At 43.4% G+C, this 20,330-nt stretch overlaps 1 protein-coding gene and 1 long non-coding RNA gene across 5 annotated transcripts; one reads left to right on the forward strand and one right to left on the reverse strand.

The window, feature by feature from the left end:
* Nucleotides 1-406: 406 nt before the first annotated feature.
* On the reverse strand, nt 407-11,739 carry LOC121398156 (WAP four-disulfide core domain protein 5-like). 3 transcript variants are annotated; one of them, XM_041576862.1, is made up of 6 exons: nt 11,634-11,739; nt 10,685-10,834; nt 4,552-4,695; nt 2,591-2,725; nt 1,402-1,532; nt 407-659 (listed from the first exon to the last, which is right to left on the reverse strand). In XM_041576862.1, exons 1-6 carry the CDS (start codon nt 11,737-11,739, stop codon nt 648-650), a joined length of 678 nt encoding a protein of 225 aa, XP_041432796.1. In that variant the 3' UTR covers nt 407-647. The 3 variants fall into 3 exon arrangements, with proteins under 3 accessions (XP_041432796.1, XP_041432797.1, XP_041432795.1); XM_041576863.1 differs by lacking the exon at nt 11,634-11,739 and adding an exon at nt 11,209-11,296 and having other exon boundaries at nt 411-659; nt 4,552-4,698; XM_041576861.1 differs by having other exon boundaries at nt 412-659; nt 4,552-4,698.
* On the forward strand, nt 9,766-11,538 carry LOC121398157. Of its 2 annotated transcripts, XR_005964133.1 has the most exons (3): nt 9,766-9,966; nt 10,589-10,696; nt 11,232-11,538. It is a non-coding gene; the product is annotated as an uncharacterized LOC121398157 (long non-coding RNA). The 2 variants fall into 2 exon arrangements; XR_005964132.1 differs by lacking the exon at nt 11,232-11,538 and having other exon boundaries at nt 10,589-10,835.
* Nucleotides 11,740-20,330: the final 8,591 nt, after the last annotated feature.

Consider the following 20,330-nt stretch of genomic DNA (forward strand, 5'->3'; position numbering starts at 1 on the left):
ACACTAAATCAAAAGCCCAAAGTGTTTATCACGAAACGTGTAAGGCTGTGGACACACTAAACCTTTCACTTTAAATTTATCTGGTGGAAGATTGCCTTCATTGAGTGCCTGCTTCCTAAAAGTTTTTCTGGTTTGTCCGCTCCCCGTGCTGAGGGCTCAGGGAGGTGCACCTGGGCCTCTTCCACAGTGTGGTGAGTAATCAATTTCTACTTGCAGACCCTAAACTACAGATTTACTATAAAAATTAAAACTTTAAAGTTATCTGCTCTGGAAATTTGTCACCTTTGTTGGGGAATATGACCAATAATGTATAAATGTTTTTAGATTTGTTTAAGAACTGAAGTGGGACCCTAACATTTTTTTTTATTTCTACTTTACAGAGTACAAAATATTTAGTTTTTCACGTAATAAGCCAGAGAACTTCTTGTTTACACTTCACCACTTTATTTTTCATTGGCGTACCCCCAAGCGCAGAATAATACATATGGGGACTGTAAGTGTACCCAGAAACCCACAGAAGCAAGAACTTTACAACATGTAAATGCACCCACAGAAACATCCTTTATATGTGATCAGTGACATGATTCTTATTACAAGAACTAGATCATGTTCTAGAGGCAAGTAAAAAGATGGATATTCTGGTGTTATTATACCGCTTTCTAGAAGGAAAAGAAAGAAAAGAACACAATAATGAACATCTACATATTTCTGTGTAGTATGCGTCTAGGTAATAGAGATATATTTCCTTTACATAAATGACATCTTATTCCTATTACATATACATCATGACTACTGCCAAAATTAGCCTTATTTATCCTTTTATTGTCCTCTGGATTTTTGATCTGGGGCACAAATGCTTGTTAAGGGAGCACTAAAGGGTGTGCGCTTAAATCCCAGGGAATGAAAAATTACCTCTGTAATCCTTAAAAGTTGGAGCTCAGACATATTCTTTAATAAACTGCCAACGAGTGCTATTTTCCATATATTTTGTAATACTGTATAGCTGATTAACCGTACCCTTGTTGGTGTTCTTGTCAGGACTTCTTTACAAACACAAAAGTATGCCATCTCATATTTCTAACACTGTGTATCATAGACTTTTGTGGAATGCCAGGAGGTGACGCTAGTATACAGACAACAAGTATAGTTCTGTGTGCCACTCTCATTTCTATAATGGTTACTCTACCACTGGTAGGCATTATTATACATATAACCCTATCATGCACATTATCTAACAGCAGTAAGGTCTAGTCTGGGTCAGAGGAGGCAGAATTAATACACCGAGTGATGTGCCATCATGGCATGCTGCACAACATTTATATATGAGCCCCTACGTTTCCTATATGATCTTTACTGAAGTATGCATTCACTTTATTTTATTCTTCCATCTGAACTACATACCAGGCATTCTCTGTGACATCCAGATGGACAGCATTTATAATCTCCAGGACACGTGGAGTCAGATGTACAAGTGTTCCTCACCGGAACAAAGCAATAGATTATATTTCTAGGAGGACAGGAGCCCATCTTTTCTGCAATACATTAATGGATGTAAGAAAGGCAGTGAATATAAAAGGCAAAGTAATTCAGAGAAGAAGGCATAGCCTATAAAGGGGAATTAACTGAATGATCGCAGATATTTAAATCAATACTGGGACCCTTCAGAGCCTATATATCTATTATATGTCTATATCTATTCATATAGTAAAACAAAAACCAGCAACAAGGGTGCTTTGTTTTATCAAAAAGCAAAATATTGTTACATAGTATGTACAACCGACGTTTCAACGGGGAAAAAACATCGGTTGTACATATTATGTAACAATACATTCTCTTTTTTTTGATATAGAAAGACCATTGGTTCTGGTGTTTTATTTTTGTGTACATTGGATTTCCATGCACAGGGAGCGCGTGTGTGTGTTTGTGTGTTTGTGCGTGCGTGTGTGTGTATAACAAACAAGGGAAAGTTGTGTCACCACTAATTTTTAAAACCATTAGGTGGGGGTGCAATGAGGCCGTGACCACAAAATACATATAGACAAGAAGTCCTCTGCACTCAACCCATTATCAATATATTTAAGACAGAGACATTTTGTGCATACTGCTACTGAAAAATGCCTTATCCTTTAAACAAAACAGGGATTGTTTGTCCATATATTGCAATATATTTAAGCTGGCCAACTACGTCAAAGTCATCCCATATCTGGCAAGTGCTACGTTCAATGGGGGGGGGTGTGGAATGGACTGTATAATGGAAGTGCTAGTTTTAATGCACATTCCCTGGTCCCCTGTCTCAAAAGTAAGTTTACAAAACAGGGGTTTTTAGTTGCAAAGTTATGATCATAAAGTTGAAAAGCCACCATACCACGTCAAGGTAAACCCTTGACGTGGTATTCCAACTTTATGATCGTAACTTTGTAACTAAAAACTCCTGTTTTGTAAACTTACTTTTGAGACAGGGGACCAGGGAATGTGCACATCCCCCCCATTTTTGTACATTACCTGCTGCTTTCATAGTAAAACTCCCACATCTGGTAAGGGCAATTGAGGTGAGAATCATTTTTGTTTAAAGCATTTTTAGGTTTCTTACCTTTTACAAAAGGCAGACAGGTCTTTCCACCATCATTGAAGCAGCATTTGGATCCATCAGCGCATTCACTGTCTGAGGTACAGAAATCAGTAGCACGTGGCAGATTTGTACCATAGGGACAGGTGCCAGGCCTCTCTGTCAGTTACACATGGACAGTTAGTGACTTTGGGGAAGCTGCACTGGCTGTTTGTGACACAGTCATAGAGAATTAATGCAAATTGTACTGCAAATTTAGATTATCACTGACAATGACTAGTTGCTCTTATTCTTATGAGCAGTCTTCCAATGTAATGACACAACTCACACAAGACTGTAATTAATGGGGCATCTACAGCCGACATTTGTACCCCAGGGCATGCTGCTCTCTGCACCAAGTGGAGAATCAAAAATCCAGTACTGTACAGGTATGGGATGTGTTATCTGGAAACCCATTATCCAGAAAGCTCCACAGTATAGAAAAACTGCCTCCCATAGACTGCATTTTATACAAATTTTTAAAAGTGATTTATTTTTTCTCTGTAATAATAAAACAGCACTGTACCTTATATTTGATCCAAACCAAGATCCAATGAATACTTATTGGAAGCAAAGCCAGCCTATTGGATGTAATAATACATGTTTGTCTAGTAGACTTAAGGCATGAAGACACAAATTATGGAAAAACCTTATCTGGCAAACTCCAGGTCCCGACCATTTTGGATAACGGGGCCCATACCTGTACAATCTTCTGCAGAGAGCAGCATTAGGAGTTACAGCACAGCTTTGTCCTTATAGAAGGAGAGGGCCCTGGTAGGTTGTGTCACATGAAGCTCCACAACTTGCATGTCAAAATGGAGCACAGTTAAGTGTACATGTAGTGCATTGGCAGCAGCAGGAGAGGGGGGCTACATGCAAGGCTCAGTTTCCCACAATGGCTTGCAGCAAGACGCAATTTCCCACAATGGCTTCCACACTTCTGTGACTCCTGTTGTCACAGGTGCTGTACTCACAGAACATGCTTAGTAATATGGAAATTGGAATCTTCTCTGGAGTGATGCCGACTAGCGCTACATTGTTCCATTGGTACATGTGGTCAGGAACAGCAATGGAAAAAACCTATACTGTATTCAACAGAAGTAACATTTGGTTTAAATGCTAGACAGGAATATAAACCTATGGTCTACTTTTTAGGGTCAATGATAATAGCAACCATGTATCAGTTTGAATATGACTAATGCACATCACCTAATAATGGATCTCAGGCTGCAGAAGCTCTTCTGGTCCCAAAGCAGTAAAAACTCTTATAATCCTAGCCACAGGTGGCTGCTTTGATTGCTTTAAAGCCATAAAAAGAGGTCCATAGCAAGCAGTCTCTAGATAAAGTGAAGAAACCTCTACAATACGGACGGATACATTTTTATCGTGCCAAGGTTCTCAGTAGTTGGAAACTCCCTGCAAATCTCCCAAAGTGAGTTACCGTATATACTCGAGTATAAGCCGTCCCGGGTATAAGCCGAGGTACCTAATTTTACCTCCAAAAACTGGGAAAGCTTATTGACTCGAGTATAAGCCTAGGGTGAGAAATGCAGCAGCTTCTGGTAAGTTTCAATCAAAAAATTGAGGGTTTCTGCTCCCATTGGAGGTGCCAGCGTCTCGTTTTTGGATGCCGGCGACCATTCTTGGATGCCGGCGAATATTCTTGGAGACTATTCTTGGATGCCGGCGACTATTCTTGGACGCCGGCGACTATTCTTAGATGCCGGTGACCGTTTTTGCGCATGACCCGAGTATAAGCCGAGATAGAGTTTTTCAGCATATTTTGGGGGCTGAAAAACTCGGCTTATACTCGAGTATATACGGTACTCCTGAGCAAGCCTCTAAGAAGGAAAAAATCAGGGGGACATGTCTGTAGGTCCAGCAGGTGAAGAAAAGATGCACTGCAGGAAAATTCCCCAAAGACTTTCTATATGCCACAAACTTACCTTGTGCTGGAGATTTGCAGAATGTATCACCATTGTCCATGCAACATTTCTGGTTTCCCTCACAATTACTATCAGATTCACATCTTATCCCGGAGTAAAATGTTTCTGCCAAGAACCTCTCAGGTGGGCATTGTCCTGGTTTACCTGCTGTTACAAATTTACATATTATAAATGCACCATAAATGCTCTGTAAAATATATTTTTGGTGCTGTCTAAACTGTGCTTAGTAAGGTCACCAAGGTCAGTAATGCTCTTGAATTCCAATATCTCCGTATTTTAATCTTCGTATTTTATGAGTACCTCAGTACCACCACCACCACATTTTAACCCTTTAAGTGCCAGCAGAATTTCACATTTTGGTTAAGCGAAATGCCAGCCGTTTTTGAAACATTTTGTGCTCTCTCACTTTAGGGGCATTTTCTGAGGGGAAACCTATAGTTTACCTAGGAAAACTATACATTGTTTTTTTCGGTAGAAACTGAGCTTTCTAAATCTGCCTGAGTTTTCATGTATTTCCACCTGTGCAAAAAAATTTATAGTGCTAAATACCAAAAAAAATGAAAAATTACCATTTTTCATCGTATATCAATTTATACCAGAAAAATATTTCATTTTAGGGATGAAAATCCAACTGATTTGGAAAGCCTTATGTCTCTCGAACGTGCCAATACCAGATATGTATAGTTTTAGGGAGATTTAGGACTTCTGTACAGCAAAAACTCCCGGCAGTATAGTACCGAATTTTGAAAGCACTAAGGCAGAAAACGGCATGCTTTAGATTCCAAGGCAAAAAATCCTGAAACCGTAGGTTTACCCCAGAAAACCATGTCTGAACATAGCTGTTTTTCAAAAAAAAAAATTCTGAAAAATCATTTCAAAGGTTTTATTTTGCTGCTCCGCATATCCCAAACTATATTAGGTACCAAGAAAAAGCACCTGAAATATGATTGCCAGGGGTCCACTGAACAGTTTGATACCCATTATGCATAGGTTTACCAAAGTATCTGGCATTTACAGACACCAATATGAAGTTAGCACATCCAAATTGTTCAGGACTTTACTTCAGCTACTGAGAAATCAACACATTGACTGCATTTTTTGTGGGGTAAAAACACAGAAATATATGTTTACCCCCCAAAACCATATATTTTTGGAAAGTACACATTCTACAGAATCTAAAATGGGTACCCATGCCTTTCTGCTCCAAACTACGGAGTCGCAAGGCTTTCCCACAATTGTCGGTTTTGGTGAAATATCTGAAAATTGCCTCAAACCTTCAACTTCCCAGCACCATATCACCCATGTATCGTTACGCACCAAGAAAAAGCACCCTAAATATGATTGCCAGGGTTCCTCCAAACAGTTTGTTGGCCATTGTTCATAGGTTTACAAAAGTATCCGGCATTTAGAGGCCTCAAAATGAAGTTAGCGCATACAAATAGTCCTGTGGGTAACTTCAGCTAATGAAAAATCAACACATTGACTGCATTTTTGTGGGGTAAAAACACAGAAATATAGGTTTACCCCCCAAACCCATATATTTTTGGAAAGTACACATTCTACAGAATCTAAAATGGGTACCCATGCCTTTCTGCTCCAAACTACTGAGTCGCAAGGCTTTGCCAAATTTGGCGGTTTTGGTGAAATATCTGAAAATTGCCTCAAAACTTCAACTTTCCAGCATCGTATTGTCCATGTATCATTACCAGCATAAAGCATCCTAAATATAAACATAGTGGTCTATTAAACAGTTTGATGCCCAATGTGCATAGATAAACCAAACTATGTGGTGCACAGAGACTCCCAAATGACAATATGTATAGACATTTTCACGGCTGACGCGCTGGCTGCTGCAATATAAGCACCTGGTGTGTGTATTATGTGACATTAGACCCCCCTAACAGTACAGAGACCCCAGAAAACCATATATTTTCAGAAAGTACACATTCTGACGAATCCAATATGGGTAAATATGTGTTTCTACTGCAAACTGCCAAACTGCAAAGCAATGCTGAACATAACGGTTTTTATCAAATTTCTGAAAATCGTCAGAAAGCTTGAATGTTACCCCATTATATGCCCCACATTTCGTAACGTATCAGCATAAAACATCCTAAATATGAACCCAGGGGTCTACTGAACACTTTGATGCCCAATATGCATAGATATACCAAACTATGTGGCGCACAGAGACCCCCCAAATGGATATATAGTAGATAAAAATTACAAGGCAAAACAAAATAAGGCAGTAAAGAGTGAAATGCAAAAAAATCCAATAAAACCACAAAAATCAATGTTTTTTTTCCAGACTAGTGTTATCGGCCGTCAGAATCACAGTTTGAATATTTTAGCTGGGCCAAACAGGTTATACGGCTAGAAACAAGTGCACACAACACATGCAGGCTAAAAATTCAATAAAATGGCTAAAAATGCACCAAAATACCCAAAATTGCAATATAATCACCGAAATAACATACAAAAGGTATTGCACAGTACGCTATTCGTAATGGCAATAAAACATTTTTTTCAGCCAAAAAAGAGACAATGCCATGTATGTGCGTGTGCATGTGTACAATTGGTAAACTACATGTTATGTGCGCGTGTGTGCCTGTGCAAGTGTGTGTGAGTGCAGTGAGTGTAAGTGACCCCCCCAATACCCAAAAATGTATGTGTAAGTGTGTGTAAGTGTGAATCTAAGTGTGTATTACTGTAATAAGTGTGTGTTGGTGTGTGTAATTGTTGCACTAACGTGAAAAAGTCGCTGGAGACTGTTGCAGGCGATCTGGAAGAGCCCCAGGAAGAGATCTGCGTCGTCATCCGTGTCCCTGTGCTGTGGGGGCGGAGCTGATCGGCGCAGTGTAGGCTGCAGCAGCAGGACATGTAAGTAATAGTGCCTGCTGCTGCTTTTGGGCCCCTGGGCGATCGCGCCCCAGGGGCCACTTGATCCCCTGCTCTGCTTGTTGCCTAGGGGCAGGGGATCGAAGAGGAACGGAGCGAGCGGCTCTAACAGCCGATCCTCTGCTCCAGAACCCGGAAGTGCTGCAGAACGTAGAATCTACGTTCTGTGGCATTTCAAGTTACTTTTCCACAGAACGTATATTCTACGTTCTGTGGCACTTAAAGGGTTAATAGCAGTCTAATGGTGTTTGCCAACATCCACTTATTTTATACTTCATCTCTTTTCTCTATCTTAATTAAATATATGCATCTTCCACCCAGGCTGGTGGTACATACCTGCTACTGATGTGCTTAATACAGCTGTGCAGAACAGCAGCAGCCAAAAAACAGATTTGTCCTGTGATTATCATGAGATCAGTCTGTGCTGCTTTAGAATGGTTGTTAATTTATATCCTGGTTCTAACCAGTACAGTGGGTAAGAGCTGTACATTTCGAAATCCACCCAAGGGAAATCGTAAAACTTGCGTAAATGTAATAATTTCCAGGCTACACCTTATTTAAAGGTTTTAGGTAAAGTTCATACTAAACTATGAAATCTTAGTGTAAGCTATTATTATATAGTCACCTGGTGATTGCATCAAAAAGACAGGCACATCCAGTTTTGTGTTGTAGAAAATCAAATTACTCCCTCAAAGGAACCCCCACTTTATGTTTGATAAAGTTTTTTAGTCTTTTCACTTTAACATCACCCTCACCTAATCGAAGGTAGGCCCTGTTAGACCAAGAAACCCAAGGTTCAGATAACCAATCCCTTTAGCAAGATCGGTAGGCAAGCTGCCGAGAGATGGGTGTCCTGCCAGATTGGCTGATGGTAATTACTAGTCTGGCAAGACTGAACACAGCATAGGACAGGCAGAGTATGGCCCACACATGAAGCATAGGGCAGGCAGAGTATGCTACACACAAGGAGTATAGGGTAGTCAGAGTATGGCACACACAAGAAGTATAAGGCAGAGTATGGCACAAACATGGAGTGTATGGCACACACAGGGAACATAGGGCAGAATATGGCACACACAGGGAGCTTAGGGCAGGCGGAATATGGTACACACTAGGAGCATAGAGAAGGCAGAATACAGCTGGAGACAGGGAAACCTATCAGGACCACTCTAAGATGAACAGTTCATACTGCCCTTCATAGCGTGGCACAATGTTGGTGTCCCTCCAGCAGTTTGAGGTGTGAACAGGTAAACAATGTGGGCACTTTCAGTCTGGGTATGAGATGTCAACAGTACAGGACTTTAGGGGTGTGAACAATAGAGGTGTTACAGGTGTGAACAATACAGGGGGCTTACAGTTTGAATTTGAGGTTTAAACATAACATTTTACATAATGAAAGAAAATGGTTTTCTAAGTAACTTTCCATGAAAATGGAATGGAATGCCAAACAATTTTCCAATATACATAATTTTTTTTTTTTTTGATTTTAAAATAATTAGTAAATATAATTGCAATTGAAAGCAGTAAATACATGTATACCTGATGGTCCTTAGTACATATATGGATGCCCTCGAGCAAAGATTACATTTCCCACAAAGTCTTGCACACTTCTGTGGTTACACTCGAGTATAAGCCGACCCGAGTATAAGCCGAGGTACCTAATTATACCTAAGAAAACTGGGAAAATATATTGACTCGAGTATAAGCCTAGGGGTGCATACATTTTAGGACATGTTCAGCAGAACACACGCTCCTGTGTGCACTCTGTTAGGGAAGAACTGGCACTTCAGGAAAAGAAGTTTAGTGAAGATCAGATGAGTGTCTTTGGTGTTGCCCAGCATCTTCGTTGACAATAATAATCCCATAATGTTTTACACTGTATTGTACGGTTTTGTTTTACAATGCAAATCAGCAAGCTGTCTTCTAAAAAGTATACCGGTATGCATGGGTGTCTGCAGAAAATTTTCCAGGGGGGGGCAAGGAAGATAACATATCACTCAAATTATAAGTACCCATATTTTGATTTCCTAAGGGTAGGGACACTTCGGAAAACGAAACGCCGCGTGTGATTAGCGCAGGCGATTTTTCATTTTAGCCAGGCGCAGAGCGAGGGGAGGCATTCGGGGAAGATTGGTCGTGGAAAGTCGCTGCGATCTCCCCAAATCGCCCAGTGTGTCCCTACCCTAAATGGTTAACCTGCCTGTCTTGCAGCACTTGGATCCTGACTCCTAAATTCATTTCTGGCCAAGTGCTTGCCTCCTGCCTTTATCTCACCCGCACCTCCCCCTCCTCCCTCCTGCTGCTCCCTCTCCCTGTCATATTTCAACTCACCCCGTGTTTTATTCTTTCTGTGTCTCTCCTATGCTCCCTCCTTATCTCTCAGCACTTTCTTCTCTTTCGCGCTGGTAATCTCAGGCAGACAAGTCTCTGGCCGAGCCTACTGGGACGCAACACATGCTGCGCATACCATTTTCAAAGGAATCCCTAGAACAGCCAGAGGTATAGAGCAAGAAGCCGGTAAGGGTTTTGAACAGACTTATGAGTCTGTGTACCGGACGCTTCATAAAATAGCTTGAAATGTAGGGCAGCTAAAGAAGGGGACAAATTCCTTGCCATATTGCTTGATTCTGCTTCCTTAGCCCTCGGCCCCTCCCCTCCGTGCTCAAAGTTGAAATGAAAATGCTAGCTCACAAATGCAGAGCACGAAGGGTTAAGAGGGGGCTGAGGAGGGAGGACTGAGTTACGAGAGCTGAGATGGGAGGGGCTGAGGGCTAAGGAAGCACGGAGAAGTCACTGCTGTCTTCGGATCAGTAAGTAAGCAGCAACTTTAACTTATCAGTATACGTTTTAGTTCTTCCCTAGTAGCTGACCCGAGTATAAGCCGAGGTAGACATTTTCAGCACATTTTGGGTGCTGAAAAACTCGGCTTATACTCGAGTATATACGGTACTTCATCACACATACTTTACTCACATAAGCTGCACAGTAATGTGGGAATTGTAGACTTTTTCTGGAGGGATGCCAGCTAGTTCAGTTGGTACATAGTTGCATAGGTACATTTAGTCAGAAACAGCAGTGAAGTACAAAGGACAGACCATGTGCTGCATTCAGTCTGTAACACACCATTGTTGTACCATAGGAGGCAGTACATGGACACCTTCCCAGGTCCAGCAGGTGAAGAAGAGATGCACTTCAGGAAAAGACCCCCAAGACTTTCTATATGCCCCAAACTCACCTTGTGCTGGAGGTTTGCAGATTTTTTTGCCATTGTCCATGCAACATTTCTTGTTTCCCTCACAATTATAGTCAGATTCACATCTTTTAGATTTGGAGAAATCATTATGTGCCAATAACCTCTCAGGTGGGCATTTTCCTGGTCTGCCTGCTGTTACAAATACACATAATATATATTATTATAAAAGCACCATAAACGTCTTGTAAAAAAATGTTCTTTGTCTTGTCTTAAGTTCAAAACTGTGCCGAGTGAGTGTTACGATTTAACACCACACTTTAAAATATGAAGTTTTTTTTTTTACATTTTAATAAGAAGCAATATACATTACAATAGTTTGCGTTTTATAAATCTGTTATTAAAAGACTGAATGCTACAATAATATACATTCAAGATGAAGTGATAGGAGATCCATGTGCATTACAGTTAGATTCCAATTAAATGTAAAGAAAGTGGGGTTTGTTTAAGAAGACAGAAAGGGCATATCACTGGGGGTGCCAAAATGTTAGTTACATTGCAATAATTACAATTCTTTAATTGATATCCCCAGACCAGTGCTTCTGTTCACCAAAATGGCACCAGCCCTAGGAACTACTACAAGAGCTCCAGGCCACTATCTTCATTTTCTTCTGTTCTGGTCCGGGTGCTCATTTGCCATAGAGAGGAAAGAAGCCGGCTTCATACTCTACTGTGCATGATCTAAGAAAACACATAAGATCACTATGTGGCGCTCCTAAAGAAGTATCCCAAACCAGTTTTCAGCTCTCGAGAGATGTCTCAGATATGTGATTATAATCAGTGGGGATTGCCTAACATTTTGGCACCTCCCAGTAATTATACATTTTCTTTAATGTCTATTTATCAGTAGCAACGTTATGCTTTCTCTCTATTGATATTTATCTTAGCATTGAACATAAGCATCTAACTCCTGGCCCAGACTGGTTGTACATACCTGGTACTGATGTGCTTAATACAGTTGTGCAGAGCAGCAGCCCAAAAACACAGATTTGTCTCGTGATCATTATGAGATCAGTCTGTGCTGTACTAGGATGGTTCATCTTAATTTATACCCTGGTTCTAAACAGTACATTGGGCAAGAGCTATCAATTTTACTATACGCCCAAAGCAAAGCATAAAGCTCTCACCATAATAAAAATTCGCAGGTTGCATGTTTAATGACTGGTTGTGGAATGTTAGAGCAACCGTTTGCTTTGTAGTCACCTGGTGATTGCAAGAAAGTGACAGAGCATCCAATGCACATAAAAATATGGGTTTAGAAATCTAATTGCTCATTAATGGAACACACCCTTTGTGTTTCATAATATTGTAGCAGTCATATCTTTAATGGTTTACTCACTCTTCCCAACAGCTGACATTAATAGGGGCTGCTTAAGGTAGCAGTAGATTTTTAGCAGGTGTGTCCTTTCATCCATTTAAACTAGTGGTTTCCAAATTGTCCAGGCCAGAACCTTGTCTGGGTGGGTCCAGGCTAAATGCCTTGGTAGAAGATATTTTGGGCAAATGTATATTTTTTGTATGTTTTCTACCTAAGATATGGGCATATTTACATGCCTGTGTGTAAGAGACCGTTTTATACTTACTTGCATGTACTGTATATTTGCAAATTTACTTATAACTATCACTGAATGTCTAATAACGTGTCCATAGCCTTGTAATGAATTAAGCAGTTCCTTGGCCAAATTTCTCAGAGGGGGTCTTGGCCTGAAAATATGTGGAAATTGCTGCTTTAAAGGGGTTGTTCATCTTTAAATTAACTTTTAGTATGATGTAAAGAGTGATATCTGAGACAATTTTCAATTCATTTTTATTCATTAGCTCTCCAGTTTACAATTTCAGCAATCAGGTGCTAGGATCCAAATTACCCTAGCAACCTAGCAAAGATTGCATTGATTTTTTTTTTTTTAAATTTTTTATTTTCAGGTTTTCAACAGAAGAGAAAAAGAGAAGAGAAAGATAGAGAGAGAAGGGAGAAGAGAGGAGAGCGAAGGCAATGGGAGCAGGTCAAGTGAACATGTCTAGCAATCAGGAGCAGCACAGTTCAACAATTCACATTTCTCAGCAGATTAACCGGGTTTTCCCTGTAGGCCAGCCACAAGCCCCATATATTGGTAAATTTGTCCGGACAGCCCCGGGAGAGGTATGTCAGTTTCTGGTTAGACAGGGAGCTGTTAACTAGATTCAGCCAGAACGGTAGAGACGGAGGGGCAGTAGATTTCCAATTCAGTAGAATGGCTTTCTTTGCGAAGTAGAGAAGTTGGAGATAGCAGCTTTTGGAGCAGCGGTCCAGATCTAGGTCCTCGAATATGCCAAGTAGACAAACCAGGGGGGACACAACACGGGGCATGGCTACTGCTTCAGAGCAATAAAACACAATGTCCTTCCAAAATTTCTGAATGGTGGGACAATACCAAAATACATGCATATATGAACCAACATCACCCCCACATCTAAAGCAAACATCAGACACATTAGGGAACATTTTACTCAGCCTATAGGGAGTCAGATAGACCCGGTTTAGGAACTTCAGCTGAATGTACCGATCCCTCACAGGTATAGTAATCTCAGGGATCTGCCTGAGGCTGTCCTCCCACATGTCATCGGACAGTTCAGGAATATCCCTTTTCCATTTACCCAGGACGGAAATTAGTGGATCAGGGGAGGCCAACCCTAGCAGTGTGTATGAGTGGGAGAGAGGTTTGGTTAGGCCCTCTTTACGTAAATATTTTTCTATAGCAGTGTCTGACATGTGCAATGGCCTCTCAGGGAATTGGGAGCGAAAGGCATGGGAAAGCTGGAGGTACCTGAAATACATACCCTGGGGCAGATGAAATTCGTCCTTTAGAGCTTGGAATGACTTTAAGTCCCCTTCCCTAATTACATCCTGTAATTGTTTGACACCACATGCAGCCCAATGAGAGACATCCGGAATAGTGAGAAACTGAGGAAGATAGCCGTTACCCCAGAGAGGTGTCCACTTGGACCATGTTGTTCGAGACCCATGTGCCAGTTTGAGTGCTTTTTGGTAAGCCGCCAGTACTGTTCGCATGGGGGTTGTGGTAGCGTGTCTTATAGAAGGACCCCTATAAAGAAGGTGTGCTAGGGCTTCCAACGACCCCACAATGTTGGCTTCTAGGATTGTAGTGGTGTTGTCCCGACAGGGAACCAGCCACCAGTGCGAGTATGTCAACTGGCCTGCAAGAAAATCATAGCTTAAGGTTGGGAAGGGCTAGTCCTCCTCTAGCGACTGGGGCTTGTAGGGTTTTAAAACTTAAACGGGGGCGATCCCCAGCCCAGACAAGTCTCCTGATAAGCCTATCCACATATTTGAACCACTGGGATCTGGGTGTAATGGGGGAGTTGTGGAGGGCGTATAAGAATTTGGGGAGGAAAATCATTTTAAAGAGATAAGGGGTAGTTGCGTCCATACATCAATTTTGTTGGCCAGCGCCTTGGTTATTGGGGACAAGTTGGCCTCCTCAAAACCCTTGCAATCCTTCGTTATGGTGATCCCTAAATATTTAAAGGACTGTACCACCCTAAGGCGGCCAACGCTAGCAGCAAATTCAGCAGGGAGGGGATCTATAGGGAAAATCACAGACTTCTCTCGGTTGACCTTTAAGCCAGAAAACCTCCCAAAGTCATCAATGAGGTCTAAGGCAGCATGGAAGGCTCCTCTAGGATTAGCCAAATACAATAACATGTCGTCTGCGTAAAGGGAGACCTTTTCCTCAAGTCTGCCTATTTGCAACCCAGTTACAGTCGGGGAGTCCCTAATCTGTATTGCAAGTGGCTCAATTGCAAGTGCAAAGAGCAGGGGTGAGAGGGGGCAGCCCTGCCTAGTTCCCCGTTCCAGCTGTATGGCATCAGAGAGGTTGCCATTGACCATTACTCTAGCCTGAGGCTTTAGGTACAAAGCCTTTACCCAGGAGATGTAACGAGGACCTATACCGAAGTGTCGGAGGACTTCCCAAAGATAGGTCCAAGAGACCGTGTCAAATGCTTTCGCAGTATCAAGGGACACGACTAGCCTACTCCCTGCGTTGTCATGGGGGGCATCAAGGTTATTAAAAAGGCGCCGGATGTTTATATCCGTGGCATTGTTTGGCATAAAACCTGTCTGGTCTGGGTGGACTATCCCCCGCACCACTCTCTTAAGCCTATTGGCCAGCACCTTAGCAAAGATCTTAACATCACAGTTGAGGAGCGAGATGGGGCGGTAAGAGTCACAAAGTTCCGGGGACTTGCCTTCTTTATGAATGAGGGTGACATGCGCCATATAGCACGTATCAGGGAGTGGGCACGTCTCAGAGGCGTTGTTCAGGATGGGCTGAAGCTGGGGGGTAAGGATTTGGACGTGCGCCTTGTACCACTCAGCTGGTAGGCCATCCGGCCCTGGGCACCGGCCGGACGGCATGGCCGCTACAGCTGCCCCTATCTCATCCTCCGTGATATCAGAATCTAGAAAGAGCCTCATGTCTATGGGGATGGATGGAAAGTCTATTTTCCCCAGATACTCCGAAAGGAACTGGTCAGGCAGAGGAGGAACGGCAGCATACATTCCCTGAAAGTACTCCCCAAATCTCTTAGTGACTTGGGCCTTATCAGTGAGAAGAACCCCAGATTGATCTCTGACTCCTGCAATCGCTAAGTGGGGGGTGTCATCTTTGGCCAGAATGGCGAGAAGCTTCCCATTTTTGTCTCCCTGGCTGAACCATGCCGCTGACTGGTATAATTCTTTTTGGGAATATTTGTCTATGTGTATCAGGTCTACATCTCGTTGTGCAGCTGCCATAACCTGTTTAGCTTCATCACTGGGGCTAGCGGCTAGAGCCTGTTCTGCCTCACCTAACTTTAGCCACTGTCAGGTCCGCCTCAACCTCCCTCCTGGCTGCAGAGATCAGTGAGGTGTACTGGCCTCGAGTATGTGCCTTACAGGCGTCCCAAACTGATTGGTCAGGGGCTGTGTGCGCATTAATCTCCCAATAACTTTGTAGCTGGGCAACATATCTATCTTTTACCCTAGGGTTAGAGACCCACTTTGTAGGAAGGCGCCAGGTTCGGGCATGGGCGGTCTCACCAGTCTCAATAGTCAGCAGTACAGGGGAATGGTCTGAGCATACCCGGGTGCCAAAGTGAATATTCGAAACCAATGCCAGAAGGTCTGAGGTGGTCAGAATGAGATCAATTCTAGATAGGGCAGAAGTAGCAACTGAGTAGCAGGTATATTGACGGAGGTGTGGATATTTCCACCTCCACACGTCTACATAGTGCGCGGAATCTAGCCAGTTTCCAAACACCTGGGAGTCATTGACACTTGGCTTTAGCCTATCAAGGCCAGGGTCGGGTACCATATTAAAGTCACCTCCCCAAATAGTAGGATAGGGTCCAAGGGTGGCCACTTTTTGGAGAATTTCATTAAGTAGAGTAGAGTCTGCAGGGGGGGGGATATATACAGTCACCAAAATGTACAGCAGGCAATTCAGCCTGCATTTAACAATGACATATCTGCCCATCCGATCAGTGATCACCCGTTCTAGCACAAAATTAAGGGATTTCCTAATTAAGACCGCCACACCTCTTGAGTAGGTAGAGTATTCCGAGTGATATACAGCTGCTACCCAGTTACGTTTCAAAGCTAGCACTCGCTGACCTATAAGATGTGTTTCCTGAAGCAGTACTATGTCTGCTCCAGATTTCCGAAGCTGGCCCATCACTACAGAGCGTTTTATCTTATTATTTAGCCCCCGGGTATTCCAGGACAACACCGTGAATTTCACAGACATAATTTACTGTATAAAATAAACCAGCACCGGTGGGGGGTCCCCATCCGGGAGCCGCTACCCAAAGGCCCCGTCGCTTCATGTAAAGTGTGGCAAACAGCCATAGGTTTCAGGCCCAGGGCAGGTCGCCCCCACGGTGCGTGCACATCATAGCATTCACCTATAGTAGACCGAAGCATGACAATCATTACCTGCTCCCAGAAAAGAGAAAGAAGAGAGAAAAGAGAAAGCAAAGAAAAATACATACATATCACCCACATTAACCCCCCACCCCGCATCCCCCCCCCAACTTGGGGATACCTGTATCCCATAACAGAAGAGAATTCCAACTCAGAACGTGGTCAAAGCAGTTCCAGTCTCTAGTCCTTCGTCGAACAAGGGCGTTACAACTAGAGAAGAAGCCTCTAGGTGCTCTCATTATAACAGGCTCCATAAAAGCCGGGGTAAAGCAGAGTAACAGGCCGCAACGGCTGTATCGTGTGCTAGAAAGGGGAGGCAATAAACTAGGAGGCCTTCGGAACGCACAGCAGGCCGTTCAACTGGGACAGTATCCCATCCGGAAAGCAGGAGAATGACGTATCCCTGGGCCCCGGGGTCAGTTTAGGTAGAGCCTGCGGCGTGCATGCAGCAAGAGTGCAGAGCCTCCAGAGCGTGATAGCAGCCCAGCATCTAAGGTGTCACTCATCCAGGTTCCAAATACTGCAAATAGTGCAGAAGGGGCTAGCCGCACCAGGATCCGCTGCCAGCGACAGTGTCGCAACCCCGTGCGGTGAAAATGGGCCCCGCAGGATACCCCCGTGAGAGAGGGAAACCCTATGCACATCCGGATGAAAAGTAGGGGTAGAAAGCCATGAGCAGCAGTGAGGCCAACGCAGCCATGTCACAAAGAAACGGGTACTCACGGATCTCTAGGCGGGCGGTTCCCACCGGGCCTGGCTTCCAGCCACTCCTGGGCACCCGCTGGGTGGTCAAAGAACAGGGATCTGTCACCCTCCAGCACTTTCAGCTTGGCCGGGAACAGCATTGCGTATTTGAGGCCCAGATCCCTCAGCTTCCTTTTGACTTCAATAAAGGAGCCTCTTTTTTTCTGCACTGCGGCGGAGAAGTCAGGGTACAGCGATATACGGGCACCCGAGTAATGGAGGGATTCCCTGTTGCGAGCCTCCCTTAGGGCCGCGTCCCGGTCCCTGTAATTCAGTAGCTTAATCAGGAAAGGGCGTGGTGGCGCTCCAGGTGGGCCAGGCCTAGTAGGGACACGGTGCGCCCTTTCCACCACAAAGTGTGCCGAGAAGGTAGCCAGGCCTAGGAGATCCCTGAGCCAGGCCTCCGCAAATTGTTCAGGGTTGGACCCCTCGCTCCGGCAGGCCCACCACTCTAACATTAGACCTGCGCAGCCTGTTCTCCATATCATCGAGGCGGTCTGTGTTGGCCTGTACCTGGCGGCGCAGAAGCCTCAGATCCTCTGGTAGAGAGGCAGTGCGGTCCTCCAAATCACCGATTCTGTTTTCGGCCCTGCCGGTGCGCTCGCGGACATTTTGTAAATCCTGTTTAATCAGGGAGAGATCCACCCGCAGCTCTTCTATCTTGCAGGTAAAGGTGGTAGTCAAGGTGGTCTGACATTGCAAAATAGCCGTCATTAGATCAGACGGTGTAGGTGCTGGCTGCGGGTCTACCACCAGTGCATCTGTGTCAGATGGCTGACCCAGTGAGGGTTGTTGCGCGGGACTTCGCGAGGGCCCACCGCCATCTTGGGCCTGCTGCCGCGCGAACTGCTCCAATTTGGAAGCGGCCTCTGAGCGCACCTTCTGGGTATTTTTCCCCATATCCTCGTCTAGGCAGACCAAATAGTGTTGGGAAGAGAAAATGAGCCTCTTGCAGCTTTTCAGAGTAGCTTAAAGTAAAGTTCAGGATGTAGTAAGTGCAGAGCACCTAGCGCGCACGTCTTGCTAGGGTGCCATCCAGACCACGCCCCCAGATTGCATTGATTTAATAAGAGGAGTAATAAAAAGCAGCAATATCATGTGTAACGTGTAGCATTACAGAGTATTTGTTTTTAGATGGGGGTCAGTGACCCCCATTTTTAAGTTGGAAAGAGCCACAATTTCACACTTTTTTTTTAACATTTTGTGCTCTCTCATTTTAGGTAAATTTCCTGGGGGGAGGGTTAACCTAGGAAAACTATACATTGTTTTGTTTTGGGAGAACATGAGCTTTCTAAATGTGTGTATTTCCACTTCTAGAAAAATATTTTATTTTATGCACAAGAATTTAACTGATTTGAAAAGCATCAAGTGTATTGAACGTGCCAATGCCAGACATCTACAGTTTTATGGGACAGAGAGAGAGATATTTAGGCCTTTTATATTTTAAAGTAAAGGCTTATGTGAATACAATGGAGCACTTGAGAAGAGACAACAGCATTTAAAGTATTTTTAGTTTTCTTACCTTTTACAAAAGGCAGACAGGTCTTTCCACCATCATTGAAGCAGCATTTGGATCCATCAGCGCATTCACTGTCTGAGGTACAGAAATCAGTAGCACGTGGCAGATTTGTACCATAGGAACAGGTGCCAGGCCTCTCTGTCAGTTACACATGGACAGTTAGTGACTTTGGGGAAGCTGCACTGGCTGTTTGTGACACAGTCATAGAGAATTCAAGGTGGGTCCTCTAGCACTTGCACCCCAAGCATGCTGCTCTCTGCACCAAGTCTCAAATCGAAAATCCAGTTTTGTACAGGTATGGGGTCTGTTTTCCAGAAACCCATCATCCAGAGGCCGACTCTCAGAATTTTATCCACATTTTTAAAATGATTTCCTTTCCAGTAAAACAGCACTGTACTTTATACTTCATCCAAACCAAGATCTAATGAATGCTTTTCTGAAGCAAAGCCAGCCTATTGGATGTAATAATACATGATTGTCTAGTAGATTTAAGGGATGAAGATCCAGATTATGGAAAAACCGTATCTGACAAACCCCAGGTCCCGACCATTTTGGATAATAGGTCCCATACCTGTACAATCTTCTGCAGAGGGCAACATTAGGAGTTACAGCACAGCTTTGTCCTTATAGAAGAGGGCCCTGTTGTAGATTGTGCCTTATGAAGCTCCATAAACTTGCATGTCAAAATGGTGCACAATTAAGGGTACATGTAGGGTGTAGGCAGCAGCAGGAGGGGGCCTACATGCCTCCCCAATGCATTAGAACTCCATTTCCCACAACGGCTTGCACACTTCTGTGACTCCTGATGTCACAAGTGTATTCTCAGAGCACCAAAACTCTTATAATACCAGCCACAGATGGCTGCTGTGATTGCTTTAAAGCCCTAAAAAGAGATCTCACATCTCTGGAAGTGAAGAAACCTCTACAATACGGACCGATACATTATTACCGTGCCAAGGTTCTCAATAGTTGGAAATCACCAATACTCCCAGGCCTTTAAGAAGAAAAAAAATCAGGGGGACATTGCCAAATGTCTGTAGGTCCAGCAGGTGAAGAAGAGATGCACTGCAGGAAAAGACCCCAAAGACTTTCTATATGCCCCAAACTCACCTTGTGCTGGAGGTTTTCACCATTGTCCATGCAACAATTCTTGTTTCCCTCACAATTTTCATCAGATTCACATCTATTATTGTAGGACAAAAATGTCTCTGCCAAGAACCTCTCAGGTGGGAATTCTTCTGGTTTGCCTTCTGCTTCTAATTTACATCATACAGATCACCCTAAAACACAGCAATATTTTTGGGGATTTTCTTTTTCTGAAACAATATCACAGTCATAAAGTCAGAAGTGAATTTGACAAAATTACTTCAATAAAAATATTCAAATGAACCCCGATATGAAAGAAC

Source organism: Xenopus laevis, chromosome 9_10L (genome assembly GCF_017654675.1).
Source record: "Xenopus laevis strain J_2021 chromosome 9_10L, Xenopus_laevis_v10.1, whole genome shotgun sequence".
NCBI classification, from domain to species: domain Eukaryota; kingdom Metazoa; phylum Chordata; class Amphibia; order Anura; family Pipidae; genus Xenopus; species Xenopus laevis.

Bases quoted from the DNA above. Each gene is read 5' to 3' on its own strand.
- LOC121398156 (XM_041576861.1), bottom strand. From the start codon at position 11,739: ATGAACCATCCTAGTACAGCACAGACTGATCTCATAATGATCACGAGA. The intron at 10,835-11,633 runs GTATGTACAACC...TATTTGTAACAG, and splicing joins ATTAAGCACATCAGTACCAG to CAGGCAGACCAGGAAAATGC. The intron at 4,699-10,684 runs GTGAGTTTGGGG...AATTTGTAACAG, and splicing joins CTGCAAACCTCCAGCACAAG to CAGGTAAACCAGGACAATGC.